Source organism: Phycodurus eques, chromosome 4 (assembly GCF_024500275.1).
Source record: "Phycodurus eques isolate BA_2022a chromosome 4, UOR_Pequ_1.1, whole genome shotgun sequence".
NCBI classification, from domain to species: domain Eukaryota; kingdom Metazoa; phylum Chordata; class Actinopteri; order Syngnathiformes; family Syngnathidae; genus Phycodurus; species Phycodurus eques.
Window position 1 is genome coordinate 7349829 of NC_084528.1, and position 20515 is coordinate 7370343.

The 20515-nt window shown below is 40.8% G+C and overlaps 1 protein-coding gene across 3 annotated transcripts; it reads right to left on the minus strand.

Annotated features, from left to right (window-relative positions):
- Window positions 1-228: 228 nt before the first annotated feature.
- On the minus strand, window positions 229-20105 carry coq3 (coenzyme Q3 methyltransferase). 3 transcript variants are annotated; one of them, XM_061673801.1, is made up of 6 exons: window positions 20072-20105; window positions 16603-16740; window positions 13382-13478; window positions 8288-8554; window positions 6523-6682; window positions 229-3071 (listed from the first exon to the last, which is right to left on the minus strand). In XM_061673801.1, the coding sequence occupies exons 1-6, from the start codon at window positions 20083-20085 to the stop codon at window positions 2917-2919; spliced, it is 831 nt and encodes a 276-aa protein (XP_061529785.1). In that variant the 5' UTR covers window positions 20086-20105; the 3' UTR covers window positions 229-2916. The 3 variants fall into 3 exon arrangements, with proteins under 3 accessions (XP_061529785.1, XP_061529784.1, XP_061529783.1); XM_061673800.1 differs by lacking the exon at window positions 20072-20105 and adding an exon at window positions 18716-18971 and having other exon boundaries at window positions 16603-16729; XM_061673799.1 differs by lacking the exon at window positions 20072-20105 and adding an exon at window positions 18712-18971.
- Between the last annotated feature and the right edge of the window lie 410 nt (window positions 20106-20515).

Genomic DNA, 20515 nt, shown 5'->3' on the forward strand with positions numbered 1-20515 from the left:
GACATCGGGGCAGCCAACAGGTGGCGACGTGTGCACATCAATAACAAGATCACCTTTAAAGCAGAGCAGCCGGATGATCTGCGCCCGTCCGTGCGCCATCAGTACCGCAATTTACAGGTTCCCGAACTCGGCTTGGGTGCGCGCGCAGGAGCACTCGAAGGTGGGAGGCCAAGCCGCCTGTGGTGGGGTGGCCAAACTTTGTTTTAAATTCATCCTTTATTGTTAACATGTGACGTTATCACGCTTGTTACATTTTACAATCAATTTCATAACATTAAAACGTTATCTTGGTTAAATACAACTTTATTCTCGTAAGATTTTATCATGACTAAATAGACCTTTATTCTATTCTTTATTCTTTATTCTCAAACTTGACATCTTTTTTTCCCCCTCTAAAAACAAAAGTACCATGTTTCTCAAAATGGGCTCTATGGCATTTAGGGGTACACGGTGATGTTGAATCGAGTCCTTGGAAAACTTTCTCCCCTGCAAGGGGTTTCTTAACCCAAAAATAAAAATTCTGAGAATCCTTGGAGTATACATAATTCCTATTATTTCTTTTCTTTCAGGTTGAGGTTTGGAGGGGGCCACTCACTCCATGACCATATATGCTTTTTTTCTCAAGTAGAACTCTGTTGCCCTGACAATATGTTTTTGTCATGCCATCCACAGCTTGATTTTGAATTTACATCATTTACACATTTTTCCCCCTACATTTTTGACCGATATTCTGCCAACTATCAATCAATAAACAAGCATAGAAATTGGAGATTGAGTTAAATTCTTTTGAAGTGAGCTTACTAAAAGACAGCGTGGATCAAATAATTGTTTCCCCGCCTTTATTATGTTGGACTCCCACAGAATACAGTGGGTACGGAAAGTATTCAGACCCCCTTAAATCTTTCACTCTTTGTTATATTGCAGCCATTTAAGTTCATTTTTTCCTCATTAAATGTACACACAGCACCCCATATTGACAGAAAAAAACGAAATTGTTGACATTTTTGCAGATTTATTAAAAAACAAAAACTGAAATATCACACAGCCATAAGTATTCAGACCCTTTGCTGGACACTCATATATTTAACTCGGGTGCTGTCCATTTCTTCTGATCATCTTTAAGGTGGTTCTACACCCTCATTGGAGTCCAGCTGTGTTTGATTATACTGATTGGACTTGATTAGGAAAGCCACACCCCTGTCTATATAAGACCTTACAGCTCACAGTGCATGTCAGAGCAAATGAGAATCATGAGGTCAAAGGAACTGCCTGAAGAGATCAGAGACAGAATTGTGGCAAGGCACAGATCTGGCCAAGGTTACAAAAAACATTCTGCTGCACTTAAGGTACCTAAGAGCACAGTGGCCTCCATAATCTTTAAATGGAAGACGTTTGGGATGACCGGAACCCTTCCTAGAGCTGGCTGTCGGGCCAAACTGAACAATCGGGGGAGAAGAGCCTTGGTGAGAGATGTAAAGAAGAACCCAAGATCACTGCGGCTGAGCTCCAGAGATGCTGTCAGGAGATGGGAGAAGGTTCTCGAAAGTCAACCATCACTGCAGCCCTCCACCAGTTGGGGTTTTATGGCAGAGTGGCCCGACGGAATCCACTCCTCATGAAAGCCCACATGGAGTTTGCTGGGGGAAAAAAAACACCTGAAGGACTCCACGATGGTGAGAAATAAGATTCTCTGCTCTGAAGAGACCAAGATAGAACTTTTTGGCCTTATTCTAAGTGGCATGTATGGAGAAAACTAGGCACTGCTCATCACCTGTCCAATCCATTCCCAACAGTGAAGCATGGTGGTGGCCGCATCATGCTGTGGGGGGGTTTTCTCAGCTGCAGGGACAGGACGACTGGTTGCAATCAAAGGAAGATGAATGCGGCCAAGTGCATGCATATCCTGGACGAAACCCTTCTCCAGAGTGCTCAGGACCTCAGACTGGGCCGAAGGTTCACCTTCCAACAAGACTGACCCTAAGCACACAGCTAAAATAACGAAGGAATGGCTTCAGAACAACTCCGTGACTGTTCTTGAATGGCCCAGCCAGAGCCCTGACTGAAACCCAATTGAGCATCTCTGGCGAGACCTGAAAATGGCTGTCCACCAACGTTGGACAGCCAAACTGACAGAACTGGAGAGGATCTGCAAAGAGAAATGGTTGAGGATCCCCAAATCCAGGTGTGGAAAAACATGTTGCATCACTCTCAAAAAGACTCATGGCTGTATTAGCTCAAAAGGGTGCTTCTACTAAATACTCAGCAAAGGGTTGTAACACTTATGGCTGTGTGATATTTCAGCGTTTCTTTTTTACTAAATCTGCAAAAAATTAAACAATTCTGTTTTTTTCTGTCAATATGGGGTGCTGTGTGTACATTAATGAGGAAAGAAATAAACTTAAATGATTTTAGCAAATGGCTCCAATATAACAGTGAAAAATTTAAGGCGGTCTGAATACTTCCCGTACCCACTGTACATTTAGTGTAATTGAAAACACACTCAGCCTTACAGCACAATTTTTTAGACATCCGACAAATGTGACTTATTCGATGCCATTGCTTTTATTCCTATTACGTAATACAGACACGTGAACCGCTTTCCACTCTCAGAGCATGTGACTGCCCCCTCTTGCTCCTTTCATGCTAAAAATAGCATTGTGGTGCCAAATCACACAGAATTGTGCTTATTGTTAGCATTCCAGACAAATAAAATAACATGTTTGACTCATGTCCTGCATATTCAGGGAGTCAAGCTGGAATTATTAAATAGGAGCCATGAGCATTCAAACAGATGCAGTGTGGAGCTGCAGCTCTGCTCCTAACAAACTCATTTAAATAATTGTCTGCTGCCTAGATGTTCAAATCAGCAATTGTCTCAAATTTCTTGACCGATCTCTGTCATGTTCAGTGGCTCAGCTATGTGAGGCTGCCTGTTTGGGGGTCTGACTGGGGCTCCTCAGCCAGTTTGACAGCATGCAGGGCATAATTGATGGCGTCGCTGTTGATCCAGCTCCAGGCTCCTGAGGCTGGGTTGTACATCAGACCTTGGACCGACTTCACTGAGAAACCATCTGATGGAAAATGAAGTAAGATGTGGGTCCAAGTAGGAAAGGAGTAGACGACAACACACTGTGAATATGCACAGCCTAACTTCGGAAATAGTAGTACAACCTTGAGGTTGTACATTCAAATCAAACAAAATGTTTGAGAAATTATTGCGTTCAAATTGACATCTTGCATGACTTCCTCATGATATCACACAAGACCTCAGGGTACCTCACTAAAGCTGTTGGGCAAGAAAACTATTTACTCTGCATGCTTTTTACTTATTTTACTTACTTAACTTAAGCTTATTTTTTAAAACATATTCCTAAACAATTTGCCCCAACAAGGTAGGTTAAGACAAGAATTTGAAAAGATAAATATACACTGGGAGTTGTGAACATGCTTCACAGTCAAAGAATGCAGCTTAACCATACACAGTCTCTTGTTAAAAGATAAAGGCTAATAATAGTCTTGTTTGTATATTTTCAACCGTTACCTTCTTTTTAAACCTCCGTGATTACAAATGTTTTACAAAATAGATAGGAAAGGCTGACTTTCACATGACATCTTCATCATTCATTGGTGATAACTGCGGTTAACTTATTATGAGTGCTTTTACAAATGGTTGGGAATATTAAAATGGCAAGAGAAATAAAAAATACTGTATACATTTACAGTGCAGTGAAAAATATTTGTCCCATTCCTAATTTCAAATATTTGGATATTTAGTCACACTGAAATGTTTCAGATCATCAGACCAATTTCTCCTAAAGATAACCCTAGTGAAAGCAGTTCCTAAATGATAATTTTATTTGTTAAGGGGAAAGAAAATCCAAACCTATCTGGCCTGATGTGAGACAGTAATATCCCCCTGAACCTATTAACTAGTTGGGACCCCTTTGGCAACTGAAATGAAGTAAAGGAGTAGCGAGTATTCGGACCTCTCTTTCCGCAGAGTATGACGCCCCATCGTGGGACCTGAGAAACGAAGGGGAAATTAACATAGCACAAAGCAGTGAGCTTAATGTTAGTCTACTTTATTAACATACAGCGGCTGAAATAAGTATTTAACATGTCACAGTTTTTCTCACTAAATATACTTCCAAAGATGCTATTGACCTGAAAATTTCACCAGATGTTGGGAACAACACAAGCAATCCATACATAAAATGAAAGTAGAACAAATAAGGTAACAAATTAAGTTGTGTGTAAGAATGTGAAATTACATGGGGGAACAGTAATGAACACATGAAGAAAGGGAGGTGCAAAAAGGCATTGGAAAGCCAAGACCACACCTAAAATCTATCAATAATCAAACAGCAATCCAGCCATTTGTAAGCGCAAATGAATATCAGCTGGTTGAGTCCTAATTGATGGCCTTCAAAAAGGTCTCATTCCCAAGGTGTGAGTCAAGACACATCTGATGATGGGTAAGAGCAGAGAGCTGTCTCAAGACCATCACAAACTAATTGTTGCAAAACATAACGATGGCATTGGTTACAGGCGCATACCTAAGCTTTTGAATGTTCCAGTGAGCACGGTTGGGGCCATAATACGTAAGTGGATCCCAAAACCAATCGTACCACCATAAATTTGCCTCGATCAGGTGCTACTCAAGACTTCTGACAGAGGAGTGCAAAGAATAATCAGACAAGTTGTCCAGGAGCCAAGGACCACCTGTGGAGAGCTTCAAAAAGACCTGGAATTAGCAGGTACTGTTGTCACAAGGAAAACAGTGAGTAATGTACTATGCCGCCATGGCATAGTACATGCCCCGGGCCCCCACAGAGAATTTTTTTTTATTTGAACATAAGTTAAGTAATCTGGAAGGCTCTGAAGAGTACAATAAGGAAAAATGAACAAATTTACTTCAGGCAGAAAAACATTACATTTAAATTAAATTTGCCTAATTTCTTTGCTTTTTTTTTTCTTTTGGCCTTCCAACTTGAGCCCGGCCCATCTCCACCTCCACCCGATGCCTGCTTCAAGCTGTGCCACATGAAATAGCATCCTCCTCTTTAAGCACTCTCATTCTGGAAAAGAATTGGCTAAAATCATTGTCTGTTTCACTTCATTTTTCACTATTACCAACCTCAAAGGCAAATCCCAAATGCATCCGCCAGGAAAATATTAAGTATGGATTTTTTTCTGTTTTTATTGTCCATTTCTGAATTTGAAGTTAGTTAATTCTGTGTTGTGACATAACCCCTAACATCGCTTTATCGCTTCCTACATGTAACATTAACATCCGTAAACTACTTAGATAAGTTATAAGTGGGCTGAAATATCCACGTTTGGGCATACAGCGCCAGACAAATACTACAATACATGAAAGCTGTTGTTTTTGTTCGTATAACTGTAAACACGAGGAGCGCGGCGTTGTCTTCCTGACGACCTTCCCAACATGGTGGTTACGTAGGCACAACGATCAGCCGGGGTGGCTTATCTAGCGTTAATACCTATGTCCAGGAAGCTCAATAGAAGTTGCAGGGACTCATTGATTCCATGACGTGCATTCAGAGACTCAAATAGTTTCAAGTGTAAAATTATCTATGGATACAGTATATTTTCCCATAAAACATTCATAATAAACAATAGTATCGTTTATGTTTTTTTCTTTTAATGCCACTGATATAATATTAGAGCATAATAAAGAATTGTACACACCTTACAAATTCTGCCCTGGTAAGCAACATACAGTCCTGCTCACCATTATTGGCACCCGTAAATGTTTTGCACAACCTGTATATCTTCAGAAATGGAAATGTACTCAACTTATATCATCAGGATCTTCTAATTGGTGATACAAAGTAATATAACTTAGATAATTATTTTTTTTAACTTAGATATTGTAATTTCAAAGAAGGAGCTGAAGGGGGCGGTTGAACTCGCATGTGATTGGTCGGTACAGTTCATCACTATCCCAAAGTTGTGCTGTTTAAAATAGAAGCACCCCGTATGTAATGAATCATAACCTTTCGTTTTTGGCTATGCTGTGGGACTGCTTCCGGGTCCGGAAGCCAACCACTGGCCGCCAGTTAGGGACCTCTGTTTTAAATGATGTCACCATGATCGAGGGGCTCGCTGCGTCGTGAGCGGCGCACCAGATGTTACCACAACAATGAAAATGTATCGAGTCCGGAAAAAAGTCTTGTCAATTGTATTTACTGAACGATAACCCGCCCTTACTCTTACTCTACTCTCTATTTTCCATACTTTACCAGACCTGCATATTTATGAAATCAAATTCCATACTTTTCCATACTTGCGTAGGAACTCTGCATTTTGTATTTACTTGGGTTGTCTTTGTGATATTGAAATTGGCTTGAAGACCTAAAGCCTTTAAGTGTGATGAATATGAAAACAGAAAAAGAAAATCTGAAATCAGGAAGGGGTAAAAACACTTTTTCATCATATTGTTCAAAGATATATTGGTCCTATGGATATGTATTTCTGATGCTCTCTTTTGTAACTTACTGGACTCCAGAAGGCGCTCCAGTTCTATTGGGCTGATAAACTTTTCCCAGTCATGCGTCCCCCTGGGAACGATGCGCAGCAGCTGCTCAGCCACCACGATAGCCAGCGCGTATGACAGGTTGGTTTTATTAATGGTGGTGATGAAGAGTGAGCCGCCGGGCTGCACAAGGGCAACATGGACAGTTTATGTAACAACAGGATCAATATTTAAAATACTTATGTCAGTCTTGATGATGCTGCTTTAAAAGTGTGAAGTGCAGAGGTGGATAATTGCACAAATTAATGAATTATGCTAGACTTATAATCCAAAAACAGTTCATTCTGCCAACTGTCGAAAGAGAGCCCAAAATTCTAAATAAAAGTCCTCACTAAACTATTTGAGCTTTTACACAATAGCCCAGAGATCCAGCTGAGTAGTACGCTCTTTGTCCTACCTCGGAAGTCAATTCATCGCACTCATAGAATAGCAAGGGCGTACTTTTAGAACCATTGTTTCTTACTAATATTTTTTTCCACTACTAGTGCCACTATTGGCCTACTACTACAACCTTAAGATGGATATTGCAAAAATATTAAAAACAGCTTTAATATCCTTGATGTTGAATAAGTGCTCAATGGCGTTGAATCGTTAACTTGATATCAAATAAATGCTCCATTGATTTCTGTAAAGCTGTTTGAGCACGTGTTCAATATACTTGATATATGTACGAGGGTGCTTTTTCCGCACTCGTAGGACAACTTTGGCATACTAGCAGTAGGACAACTACGTTACTAATGAAGAAAATTGCATTACTTTTTCACAGGGCTAGGAAGCTTTGAACAGCTTTTTTCCCCCTTAAATAAAATCACCATTTTAAAATTCCATTTTCTGTTTACTTGGACTATTTTTGTCTGATAGTTACATTTGATAAGATGATCTTAAAAATGAAAGTGGGAAGACTGCAAAGAAAATAAGAATTTGAGAAGGGGGCAAATATTTTTTCACAGCACTGTACATGTTCGACTAGTATGCCAAAGTTGTCCTACTTGTGTACAGAAACGTTATGTAGTAGTGGAAGGCAAAAAATTTTACTCGTAAGACAGTCATTCAACCAGTGTGCTGTATTGTCTTACTAGTGAGGACACAACAAAATAAATAATTAAATAAAAACGTACTAGTACATGGACTAAGTTGCTTGACTGGATATTGAATAAATGCTCAAACTGCTTTCAATGGGTACAGTACCCTGTTAGTATATCTAGGGCGACATCTAGTGGTAATACTTAATAAAGATGGTTCTGACCATACAATATTTAGCAGCTTTTCAGTGAGGAAAATTCAGTCAAACAAACCATTCCCTTCAACACTGCACATAATGGGAGAGTGACCTTATTTGTGCTTCAAATATAGTAAATTAATAATATGTAGAACATTTGAAAAACAACAAAACCCGTTAAGGGTCGCCACAGCGCGTCATCCTTTTCCATGTAAGCCTATCTCCTGCATCCTCCTCTCGAACACCAACTGCCCTAATGTCTTCCCTCACGACATCCATCAACCTTCTCTTTGTTCTTCCTCTAGCTCTCTTGCCTGGCAGCTCCATCCTCATCATCCTTCCACCGATATACTCACTATTTCTCCTCAGGACGTGTCCAAACAAAACTTGCTAATGTATTCCCATTGAGGCTACCTAGCCAATGTCACCATATGTGCCTGAGAGGAACATTCACACAGGGATGCAGAAATGTATCAGACTTGAGGGAGCAGCTGGAAGCAAGCACACACCTTCAGTACGCGTCCGCAGCAGAAGGCGAATGTCTCCAGTTCGGCCAGATGTTCCACAACCTCGGATGCTACGATGGCATCAAACAGGACGTCTCCCCGGCCCGCTTTTCGTTCCGCCACATCTGCCGACAGCTCCTCCAGGGTGCATGCCCGATAGCTGACCCGCTCGCTAAGATCGGGGTCATACGACAAATGCAGCTGTGCCGTGCCGATGCTTTCTTCCACTGGGTCTATACCCAACACATTGGCTCCAAGGCGACCAAGGGGCTGGGGTGGAGTGGAAGCAGTAGAAGGTGACAGAGGAGAGATGTATTATCATCGCATTCGGGAGTGAAAAAACAATGGGGAATTTTGCATAGACGCACACTCGTCCTACTTAAAAGGCCCCAGAGAAGTGTCAACCATTGATATTCTACGAATAAAAGTTTTCACTTTGTCACCTGTGTTTTTCAACAGTGACAGCAGCCACAAAAAATGTCTAAAGTCCACAAACGTGAGGAAAAATTAACAATCTTAAAATACACAAAGTATGTCGCCATTCATATAACATAATACGTCATTGCTTCCTGCGCGTACACTATATTCCCAAAAGTATTCACTCACCTGCCTTAACTCACATATGAATTTTAAGTGACATGCCATTCACAATCCATAGGGATTAATATGACGTCGGTCTGCCCTTTGCAGCTATAACAGCTTCAACTGTTCTGAGAAGGCTTTCTACAAGGTTTAGTAGTGTGTTTATGGGAACTTTTGACCATTCTCCCAGAAGCACATTTGTGAGGTCACACACTGATGCTGGACGAGAAAGCCTGGCTCTCAGTCTTTGCTCTAACGCATCCCAAAGGTGTTATATCGGGTTGAGGTTAGGGCTCAGTGCAGGTCAGTCAAGTTCATCCACACCGAACTATCTCATCCATGTCTTTATGGACGTTGCGTTGTGCACTGGTGCAAAGCCATGTTAGAAATGGAAGAAATGTTATTGCAAAGTTGGGTGCATGGAATTGTCCAAAACGTTGACTCCTTAATTCCAGTGAAAGAAACTGAAGGATTCAACATACCAAGAACCTTTGTACAAATCATTGCTCCCAACTTTGTGGGAACAGTTTAGGGATGGCCCCTTCCTGTTCCAACATGACTGTGCACCAATGCACCAAGTAAGGTCCATAAAGACATGGATGAGAGAGCTTGGTGTGAATGAACTTGACTGGCCTGCACAGAGTCCTGATACCAACCTGAAAGAACACCTATGGGATGAATTTGATTGCAGACTGAGAGCCCGGCCTTCTTGTCCAACATCATTGTGTGACCTCACAAATGCGCTTCTGGAAGAATGGTCACAAATTCCCTACACACACACACACACACACACACACACACACTCCTGAACCTTGTGGAAAGCCCTTCCAGAAGAGTTATAGCTGTAAAAGGTGGACCGATGTCTTATTAAACCGTATGGACTTCAGTTTTCCAACTTTTTTGGGCATGGCTAAAACGCAGCCCATTGATGCACTTGAGCGATGAGTTGTCCCTGTCCAACTGTATAAAAACTTGAGCGGCCTTTGTTTGGATCAGTGGTTAACCAGCGCAATTGCAAAGTTACTAAGGCCCACCGCGCACAAGCGAAGTGACCAAATTTAATTACAGTAATTCATTTCTGCTCGATGAACGTTATTCAGAACGGACTCATTCTGGCATCTGTGAGGGGTTTTCGAACGATAGTTCATTTTCAATCAAGAGTGCCAGGTTTTGTTAGGGACTTCCAGGACAAAACCTGTCTGAACACAGTATATACGAGCTTTCAAATGTCAGCGGACAAAGGCTGTATTTGGCAACCATTTCAGTGCGGCCAGCATTCTTATTTACATGTACGAGGTGTGTTCAGCAACACTCCGCAATTCGGAGAGAGAATGTTATTTGTTCGGAAAATTCTTTTTATCAGAATGCTTTAGTTAAAACACTGTACGATAACACTGTTATCATATGAAATGTATTTTGTTTCATAATATAAGACTAGATAAGATAAAATATTTTAATGCAGTTAGCAAATTTATCTATGTGCTTTCACCTCCGTTGCTGTCATGCTGTTTTGCGTGTTTTTGTTTGCACATTAAGGACAAAAGTCCTGTTTTTGTTTTAAATTCCCATTTTAAAAAACACCATTTAAGCAACAAGTGTTTCCTCATGTTTTTGAGATTGTAGGGTGAAAGCTGCAGCGAGCTACAAATGTGGACTGAATGGGTAGCAACAATGGGGAAATAAAATGTCAGTATTTTGAGGAGAATAGCCCATCAGCAACATATTAAGAAAATACAAAAAAGAACTATAAACGAGTTCATTTTTTGGAATGGTGAATTTAGTCAAAAAATTAGAATTATGAACTATGAACTTAACTAGTTAATTTTTAGAACAGTGAACTGAACTGGCGGCACGGTGGACGACTGGTTAGAGCGTCAGCCTCACAGTTCTGAGGACCGGGGTTAAATCCCCGGCCCCGCCTGTGTGGAGTTTGCATGTTCTCCCCGTGCCTGCGTGAGTTTTCTCCGGGCACTCCGGTTTCCTCCCACATCCCAAAAACATGCATTAATTGGTGACTCTAAATTGCCCGTAGGTGTGAATGTTAGTGCGACTGGTTGTTTGTTTGTATGTGTCCTGCGATTGGCTGGCAACCAGTTCAGGGTGTACCCCGCCTCCTGCCCGATGACAGCTGGGATGGGCTCCAGCACGCCCGCGACCCTAGTGAGGAGAAGCGGCTCAGAAAATGGATGGATGAACTGAACTTTGAACTACTTCACATACAAAATGAACTTTCCCAAGACTGTGTACGGCTTTGTTTATCACGAAGTACACTACGCAACCTTATAGCAACCACAGGTGCCTTTGTTCAGTGTAACATTTGGCCAGTATAGTATACTACCATCCGATGATCTGCAAGAGGTACAACCTTGAGTCAAGTAGATTAAAAACAGGGGAAGTGTGGCCAAAGAGGAAAAAGAGGGAAAATGGGTCATGTATCCAAACAGAGGAGGGCTTGACGAAGTCAGAAGAAGGAAATATTGTATTCTCTCAAGGTTTCTTTATTTTAGTTTGAAAAAATTTAACACTTCCAAAACTTGTAGTAGTACAAAGAACTTTCATCTTATTCCTTGTCAGCTGGTCTAAGCTCATAAATGCACAGCCATGAATCTAATGTATTAATAAGTTATAACATTCTAAAATGCTAACTGCTTAAGTGAAGATGCACAAAGGCTGTTAACTGTTTTTTTTTTATAAAATGAATGCCTTATCTTTCATGACCAATGTGAGTTTAAGAAATAAAAGCTGTTGATTTTATAAAAAAGGAAACCAATCAGGCGTACGTTAAGTGGTACGTTATGGTGGCCCTCAAGTGCAAAACATAACAGCAAATAACTAAACACAGTGGCAATTTTTTTTAAAAATGCAAATAACTAATCACAACAACAAATAACTAAACAAAACAGCTCATCAAAAAAAAAAAAAAAAAACTCAACAGCAAATAAAAAAATACAGCAGCAAATAAATAATCGCATCAACAAATAACGGAACACAACAGGAAAATAAAAAAACAACACTACTGGTACTGGTGGGGGGGGGGTGATAAGACTCATCGCTGGTTGGACAAGAAAGACGACTTGATTGGACGACGCTGTCTGTGCAGCCCAATCTTTTTTTAAATGTGTTGTCAGCATGCGCATACTTATTTGAATGTTACGATCAGTCCTGAGGTTCTCCATCCAGTATCACCTTATACTGAATGTATGTGTAATGGGAGTAAACTAGGCTGTGCAGACATGCGTTAAGAACCCCCAATCCTTAAAAGAGAGCGCTGGCCACAGAATTAACGGCCTGGGCACTCGTCTCCCAATACGACACGGTGGCAGTGTAGGCTTGAACCCCGGTGTGGTCGACGACGTAGGAAAGATCGCCGTAGTTACGAAATCCAAAAAGTCTTATTTTCTCTTTTGTAGTCATAATCACTATTTAACCAAACAAAATATAGTTTATCCACATGCTCGATTGTTTGAAAATAATTTTCAGTAGGATACTTTAGTACTAAAATACTCATTAGCTGCAGCCCAACATTTAACTCCCTGTTATATTGTCGTATTTTTCATTATTTAATAAAAACCTTGTTTTGCGTCCCAGTGCAATTAACATGCAAAAAATGGCTCCTCAAAATTAGAAAGTTGCTCCTCAAACGAATAAATGATTCGCAAAAGTGTCCCTCAAAGAAAAAACAATATTTTGAGGCTTGGATCATATGTAAGCCAATGCAGGTGAGCGGACACTTTTGGCAATCTAGTGTATATCAGATTTGTGTACAATTGAAAAGGTCCACATTTCACACTGAGAAAATCAATTCGTGAGTAAATTGATCATCATTATTTCAGTATTCAGTATTGTCTATGCGTAACAAAGGTTGGGAAAGAGCAACTGGAATAGCATTTTAGTGCCCCCTCGTGGACTAAAGCTATAAAGGCAGCCCAGTGTGAACTTGCTCGCCCTAGGCCAGTGTCTCTCGCCTACAGCTGATCCTCTCTGATAGGAAGACTTCGAAGTGACAGAAACATCAAGAGACACTTTCCCAGTTGCAATTCCCACAGACAGACTTTGTGGCTTGCTCCTGCGTCGGCATCTAAATGACAGTCTGTGTGAGCCGCATAAATACAGGACCTGATTTTGTCTTCCCGGATCACACAGCGCAGCTAGTAAATCCTCAGCATGAATGAAAGCTGAGACAGGCGCTCGGTCCCCACTGAGCAGCCATCAACACTAACAAACATAAACAATTGTAAACGACCAACTGTCCACTCCACCAAACTGTGACCAGTCAAGTCAACGGAAACCGTGAATTAGACAGACGTTTCAATGTATACTCTTATACGTGAGGACTGGCAGAGGCCACTGAAAGCACATTCTCACACTGTAACAGACTTTGGCTTTGAAGGACAAGACAATCTGACATGAAGGATAGTTATTTAAACAATTGCAGATGATTGTGTTGAAGGGGAACACTTTCGTCTACTTGTCCTTTTAACACCAGATCTGCACACATACATAAAACAGTAATACCTCAGTGAGCAGTCCGCCTCCACAGCCAACATCTAGTACTCTCAGTCCGGCAAGTGGTTTCCCAGGATGATGTGCTTTGTGCACATTCAGATTATCTCTGGCCAGGAAAATAAGTAAACATAAAAAATGAAATTAAAACAAGATTGTTACACACAAAGACAGCATACGGCCATCTAAAATGGGCTTAATAATCGATTGATTGGTATGTCAATGGAGTGCACGACTCGGCTGTAACCATCAGTCTGTAGTATCTGTACTACGCGTTGATTCAAAAGTAACTACTTCAAAATACAAATTATTTGCGATTTGTTTCTCATTTTTGTTTAATAATGTATAAAAATGTAAAAAAAAATTTTGTTCTCTACTCTATGAAAATGTGTTTTTTTCCAGATTGATTCCGTTTGAAATGTGTAAACCCGACAAACACGGCTGAAAGGCATTAGTGAATTTATGAACTGTCACAAACAAAGAATAAAAGTACAAAACGTGAGAAGAAAATGCAATACAAAAATCATTCACAACTATTTTATAGTTACTTTGCAATCACCCTGCAGTTTGCTGTCATCTCTGCGGAGAGTTGCCTCTATTATTCTGCTCAATAAAACACTGGCATGAAAACAAGAGTACAGAACACTTATTCATTCATTTTACGTACCGCTTATCCTCACTAGGGTCGCGGGCGTGCTGGAGCCAATCCCAGCTGACTCTGGGCGGGAGGCGCGGTACACCCTGAATTGGTTGCCAGCCAATTGCAGGGTACATTTGAACAAACAACCATTCATGCTCACATTCACACTTACGGGCAATTTCGAGTCTTCAATCAACCTACCATGCATGTTTTTGGGATGTGAGAGGAAACTGGAGTAGCGTCACACAGGCACGGGGAGAACATGCAAACTCCACACAGGCGAGGCCGGATTTGAACCCGGGTCCTCAGAACTGTGAGGCAGATGTGCTAACCAGTCGGCCACAGAGAACAGAACATGCAAAAAGAAATTCACCCGAAGATTCAAAATGAATAAATGTTGTTAATTTCCCCTACAGTCGATCAAGGAAATTAAGTCAAAGATTCCAACAGTCTTCAGCATGTGATGCTAATGAAAAAGGGAAGGTTGTGTCACATTTTTCCTGCTACCAAAAGCCCCAGGCAATTGGAGTGCGCAACAAGCACAAGTTATCCTCTAGCTAAATTCCAGCTAAAAATTGCTGGCAAAATCATTGCTCTTCTGTCCTCCTACCATGCCTCGCACGGTGGGTGACCAGCCTCGGCCAAGAAGCGTGCAGAGCAGGCGTTGCTATTATTAAAGCGATCACTTTGGTACAAATAAAGAAAATAAGCGGTTGACAGATACTTAGCTACCAATCAAAATCTGAGTAATGTGTGTTAAATACCGTCTTACCTGTTATTCTAAATAAAAATATTAGAGGAGTGGTTACATTATTGTGCACACTATCTCTAAACAAGTTGTCCCAAATGTGCATTATATCATTATAGAAGTAAGCACCACAGCAGCATCAAAAGGTGACAATCCTCCAGCAACAGTACAAATGATGCTGCGTCTCATTCAGACGTGTCCCCAGGGCAGAGATGCATCAGGGAAATCAGCCACACTCAAGACACACTGGCACTGGATCTGTCATATACTGTCGCCATAACCACACATCAACAGCAGCAAAGAGACCATAGTGGGGGTGGAGGAGAGCAGCAATGGCCTTCGCGCCGGATGGATCAAGTAGTGATTATCATGCTCGGCCCCAACAGCAGATCTTATCAATCAAAGAACGCACATGCACAGCGCCGGGGTAACTCAAATACTATTGGCTAAAAATGTGTCCATGGTGGAGGAATCCTGTCATCTTCAATTTGTACACTTGGCTCTAAAATACCACAACTTATGCCCCAGGTTGTGTTTAGAAAACCAACATATCTAGTAGCCCATTTGGGTAGTTCTTCCAAACATTACAACTAGACTTTACACCGATCTGATCGGCCTGATCGCTATCGGTCAATAATTAGCATTTTATGGTGATCGGCTGATTGGCTTTAATGTCATAATTTGCTGATCCGATCAATTACGTCATTGATCAGGAAAGACATTTACTCTGCGTCGCCATTGTGTACTGTACATTTAAATCCAAATGCTAGTTTATTTTTAGCCTTGTTCCATGTCTTTGGACGTAGTACTGTAAATATCTGACCGCCAATAATTTTTTTTTTGTTTTTTGTTTTTTTAAATGTCAGCGGTGTGGGACAGACAACACGTAAAGTCTTTCACGATTGCACCATGTCAGACTACTGCAATAAAATATTGTATTCCGATACCACAGCATCCCGTCTTTTACAATCACTGGGCTTTATCTTGTCAACTCAAACGCGACCGGATACACTCGTTACCACGGCCACGGCAACAACAATTGATCGTGTCGTGTGTATTATAAGAACAAAATGGGTGAAAAGGTGTGTTGGGAGAGGACGTTCATTTAAGGCTCGCTTGAGATATGTTCACGTACTTTTAATACGATACGGCTCGCAAGCAGGCAACAAAACGTTATGTAGCGTAGCAAGCTAGTGCTAGCACTAACGGTTTTAAGCAAACATGCAGACGTTCTGTCGAATCTTGCTGTAATGTTTTGGTTTTGGTGTGTGTAAAGCAATTTAATTACAATAAAGTAATTTAATTACAGTAAGTTAGCACCCATTATTTCTGTCATGTTGTAATGTTGGTTTGACCTGACTGATTAGAATACATGACCTGACTAGAGGAGTGATTTTCAACCTTTATGGAGCCAAGGAACATATTTTACAATTGAAAAATCTCACAGCAACCAACAAACAAAAATGTCACAAAAGTGGATACATTAATGACTGTATGTACTTCCTGCCATCTAATAGAAAAGCATGTATTTGTTCTGTCTGTCACTATGCCTCACTGGCATAAATAGATGAACAAAGATACATTATTGATTGCAAATATAATTTTTTGAGCAATTAAATACACAAGTATATACAGTAAATGAACAAGTCATTTAAATAGACACATAGCTCCATCTTGTGATTGGATCGGTGATCGGTTATCGTTTTTTTAAACTCGCTGATCGGTCCCAAAAATCCTGATCGTGGAAAGCCTAATTACAACAACATTTAATTTCATATATATATATATATATACACACACACACACACACATATTGCAATACATAATCTGTACAAAAACACACACCTTATGAAAGGCACTCTCAGGTCATTCATGGCATGAAGGGCCCTGAACACGCCATTTTCATCCCACCACTTGATGGCCAGTGATCGGAAATATTTCAGCTCATCAGGGTCCACTGTGGTTTGATGGACTGCTCGAGTACTTGGCAGGGAAAAATGCACAGATGTTACAAATAGGCATCCAGTCAATGTGGGAAGTCTTACTTGCACTGTTACTACACATACACAAATCAGGAGGGTTAAGATTAGAGAATTAAGTATTTCAGTCCATTTTCTACACCACTTGTCCTCATTAGTCACGAACGAGCTGGAGTCTATCCCAGCTGAGTGGATGAGAAGCAAGGTACACCCATAGACAGGAGCGAGACGCCATTGTGTCTGTGTCTGCCCACTGCTTGGATATGTTAGAGCATCTGGCATATTGCAGCAGTCAAGACCACTCTGTCAACCAGCACAAGTCAGTGGGATAGTATTATTTCTTCATATAAACGGATCCCTAACGTTCAAATTTACACGGCTGTAAAGAATGATTGTATTCAACAATTTATAGTCATTAACGTAGCATAATTATAGTGGAGATCAGAGAGATAAAAATGGAAAAAGTCCGAAAATTTAATGGTGACACTGCAGGGTAGAACAGTTATATGTCAATGACAAAAATATAAAAAATACAAAATTAGGTATTTATAGATGTATGACAGCAACCACTTCAACTGATATGGTAGTTATTGTTTTATTTTACCAATTTAAAAACCTTGAAAAAGGACTGCCTTATACAGCATCGTGTGTGAATTGCTAATTGGGAGTTTTCGTATTCTCATTTTAGCAATATGATGTAATCTCTGTTTGTGCAAAACTGAAACTACCACTGACATGAGTCCAAAATGATAGTTGTCAAAGCAAAATTGTCTGTCCGCAATTTGGCCCCTGAGAAAATGTCCTGCGATCCCGTGTCCAGATGGACAAAACCAATCGTTACTGACGGGCAAAGTAAATTATTGTAGTTTAACTGAATGTGACTGATTTCTGATAAAATAAAAAAATTTCTTGCAGTGCAACAAAATGTTAGAAGAGGAAATTCCAACAATCTATTTTCGACTGTTTGACGATTTGTGCAACCCCAAGCAGGACAGTGATGCGGCTTTGTTGTTGATGTCTTGACAAATGACTGCCCCAAGATGGTGGACACCTTGACGTATTGGCTGGCGAGTCAGTAAGGCGTCTAGTCGATGGTGTACTGTATACGTCTGTGGGGTACACCTGGGCTGGCCGCCAGTCAATCGCACGGGAGATACAGAGTCTTCAGTTGACCGAGCATGCATGATTTTTGAATGTGAGAGGAACGGACGAGGAGAAAACTTTCATAATCACATGTACAACATGCAACTTGCAACACATGATTTTTAGTTAGGCTAACAGTGACAAGGACACAGGTTGTCATACTGACAAAATAAGATTATGTGCAAAAGAGTTATGTGCATGCAAGTGACGTGGTGTCAACTACATATTTTCCGTTTCAAATGTATTTCTTTTTTTAAATACTGTTGTCCATGTGACTCTTACATTGGTTGCTGAATGTAATTATGATAGTGATAAACAACATATGCTCAGAAAGGTACCAACCAGTGCAATAAAAAAAAGGGGGTGTTTAAAAGGAATGGCCACGTCAAAGGCAGGCTTGTGCCCCGTGACCCCCTCGTCCCGACGCCTCTGGGTAAACCTAATATTTTGCCCCTCTGTGCAAATAAAAGAACCAAAATCGTACATTACATACACACACTAGTCAACACTAAACAGTATTGTCTTCAAATAGTAGTGCACCTCAATACGTTATTGAGGTTGGATGATGGTGAATGTTATAGTCTGTGTACTGCTGTGTGTAGGTCACGTCCTAAGAGAAAATATGACACCAGATTGAACAGCCACGCCTTGCTTAATTTCAACCTATGATCAAATAATGGCATACATAACGTTAAATCATAATTACAAAAATTCCCGTACGTTTTGCTGTCAATAAAAACCTTTACGTTACGTTATACATTTACGGTTAAATTGCATCAAAATATGACTGCCACATCACAGTATGAGAGTTGACAGCACTCCGGCACACTACCTGCCTTGGTGGAGCAAGGCGTGCTGTTGTGTCCTCTCCTCAGAATTCATCCGGACCGACAGCGTCCGCCGTTTACACGCCACAGTCCAAATGAAACGGTTCCGACCCACGTTACTCTGGACACCGCATACGGACTCTGCGCTGCGGAAGTACAACCCTAATATAGTACGGCCAAACTTGTTTGCGAACATTTTAATGACAAACTACTTGGCATTAGGAAGCTCCGAGTGGACAGATGGTACACAGGTGATAATTGTTCGGCCAGAAACAGTTTATAGTGATAAGGGTTCCTCATCCTCGCATAATTTACGCGTTGGCCCAAATTCATTTGTGAATCCGTTCTACAAACATCACGACTATACGTTATATGACGTATATGCTGCTCTTAAGACTTTTCTTACAAAATAATTACTTCTGAGCTACCCTTGAACTGTGATTTTGTCAGTCCTATACTGAGACTGTTAATCTACATCTAAAAATCACATATCATAACTGTAGCAAGATATCTGCTGATTTATCGAGGATATTTCTAACTTTTAGCTTACTTTGCAAAATTTACTTTTTGTGTGTGTGACACATCAGTTGAAAAAGAATACTATCTAATTAATCTAATTCTTCTTACGTTTTGTATTTATTAATGTAAATTTGTTCAAGTAAAATCAATTTTCGATGAAGATATGAAAGAACTAAAACAGTATTTGTCAATATCTGCTGCCAAAAACAACGCTGTCAAAATCTTGAGATGCTCCCATTACTGTTTTTAAAATTTTTACTCGGAAAATTGAGCATGTTTCTCATTTTTTTAAATAGTTACCCATTTTGTTGCATCCATCCATTCTCTGTACCGTTTATTGTGTTTGCCTGTTAAATAAAAATGGAAAAACACGTATTTCAGGTTCTCGCAAACTACGTATTCATCATTAAAATCTATACCACCTGTAGCTTGTAGGTTGTGTGACACGTACATTCATGCTTTTTTTTAGGGAAGCAGCCACCTGAGTTTTAACAACTCCCCCCAAAATTAACTCGGAAGTGACGTTTCAGGATCGATGATCCTCAAATGCACCACTTTTCCAGGTGAACTTAATTCGACCTTCTCTTAAGACTTTCGAATGCACGTGTTCAATGTTTCAGTACTTTTTGCACAACTTGCTGTTCTCTAACAAGGAGTTTAACAGCTAAATTCTGTTTTAATCCACAAATATATTTCCAAAGACGTCCACCTACGACGCCGTCATTCTGCCTCAGTTCTCTCCGTAGCAACCTGCTGATAACATGGTGCCCGTGGACCTGAAAAGAGCTCACCGGTGATGGGGAATTGGGATTTCCTAGTAGTGTTGTCAATGCGTATGCTTCCTACCTTGTTAACTCCATCCATTCTCAATGCATTTTGTCCTGTTCGGGGTAGCGGGGCAGTGGAGTTTATCCCAGATGACTTGGGGCGAAAGGCGCACTTAAAACCTGAACTGGTCGCCGGCCCGTCACAGGGCACACATGGACACGGACAACCATTTCGTGCTCACGTTCACGCCGTCACTGAGTGGGAACAGAACCCACGCTGCCGACACCACCAGTGACTTCCTTGTCAACTCACCGTGATAATTGTCTTCACATAGATGAATGAGCTACTAAGTCGTATATCAAGTCTGGTCATACTTTGAACTCACCGCGCTACCGTTATTGGCTAAGTTGGTGTCAGATGGTTGGTAGGCACCACGTTGTTACCCAGTGTCCCCATTTCCCCCATAGGCGTGCGTTTAACTGCAGTGGCTTTGCCCAGTTTTTGCCAATTTGTAAGAGGATT

Bases quoted from the DNA above. Each gene is read 5' to 3' on its own strand.
- coq3 (XM_061673799.1), bottom strand. From the start codon at position 18,902: ATGTTCGCAAACAAGTTTGGCCGTACTATATTAGGGTTGTACTTCCGC. The intron at 16,741-18,711 runs GTAGTGTGCCGG...TTCCCTGCCAAG, and splicing joins GCCTTGCTCCACCAAGGCAG to TACTCGAGCAGTCCATCAAA. The intron at 6,683-8,287 runs GTGTGTGCTTGC...GCCCTTGTGCAG, and splicing joins GCTGCGGACGCGTACTGAAG to CCCGGCGGCTCACTCTTCAT.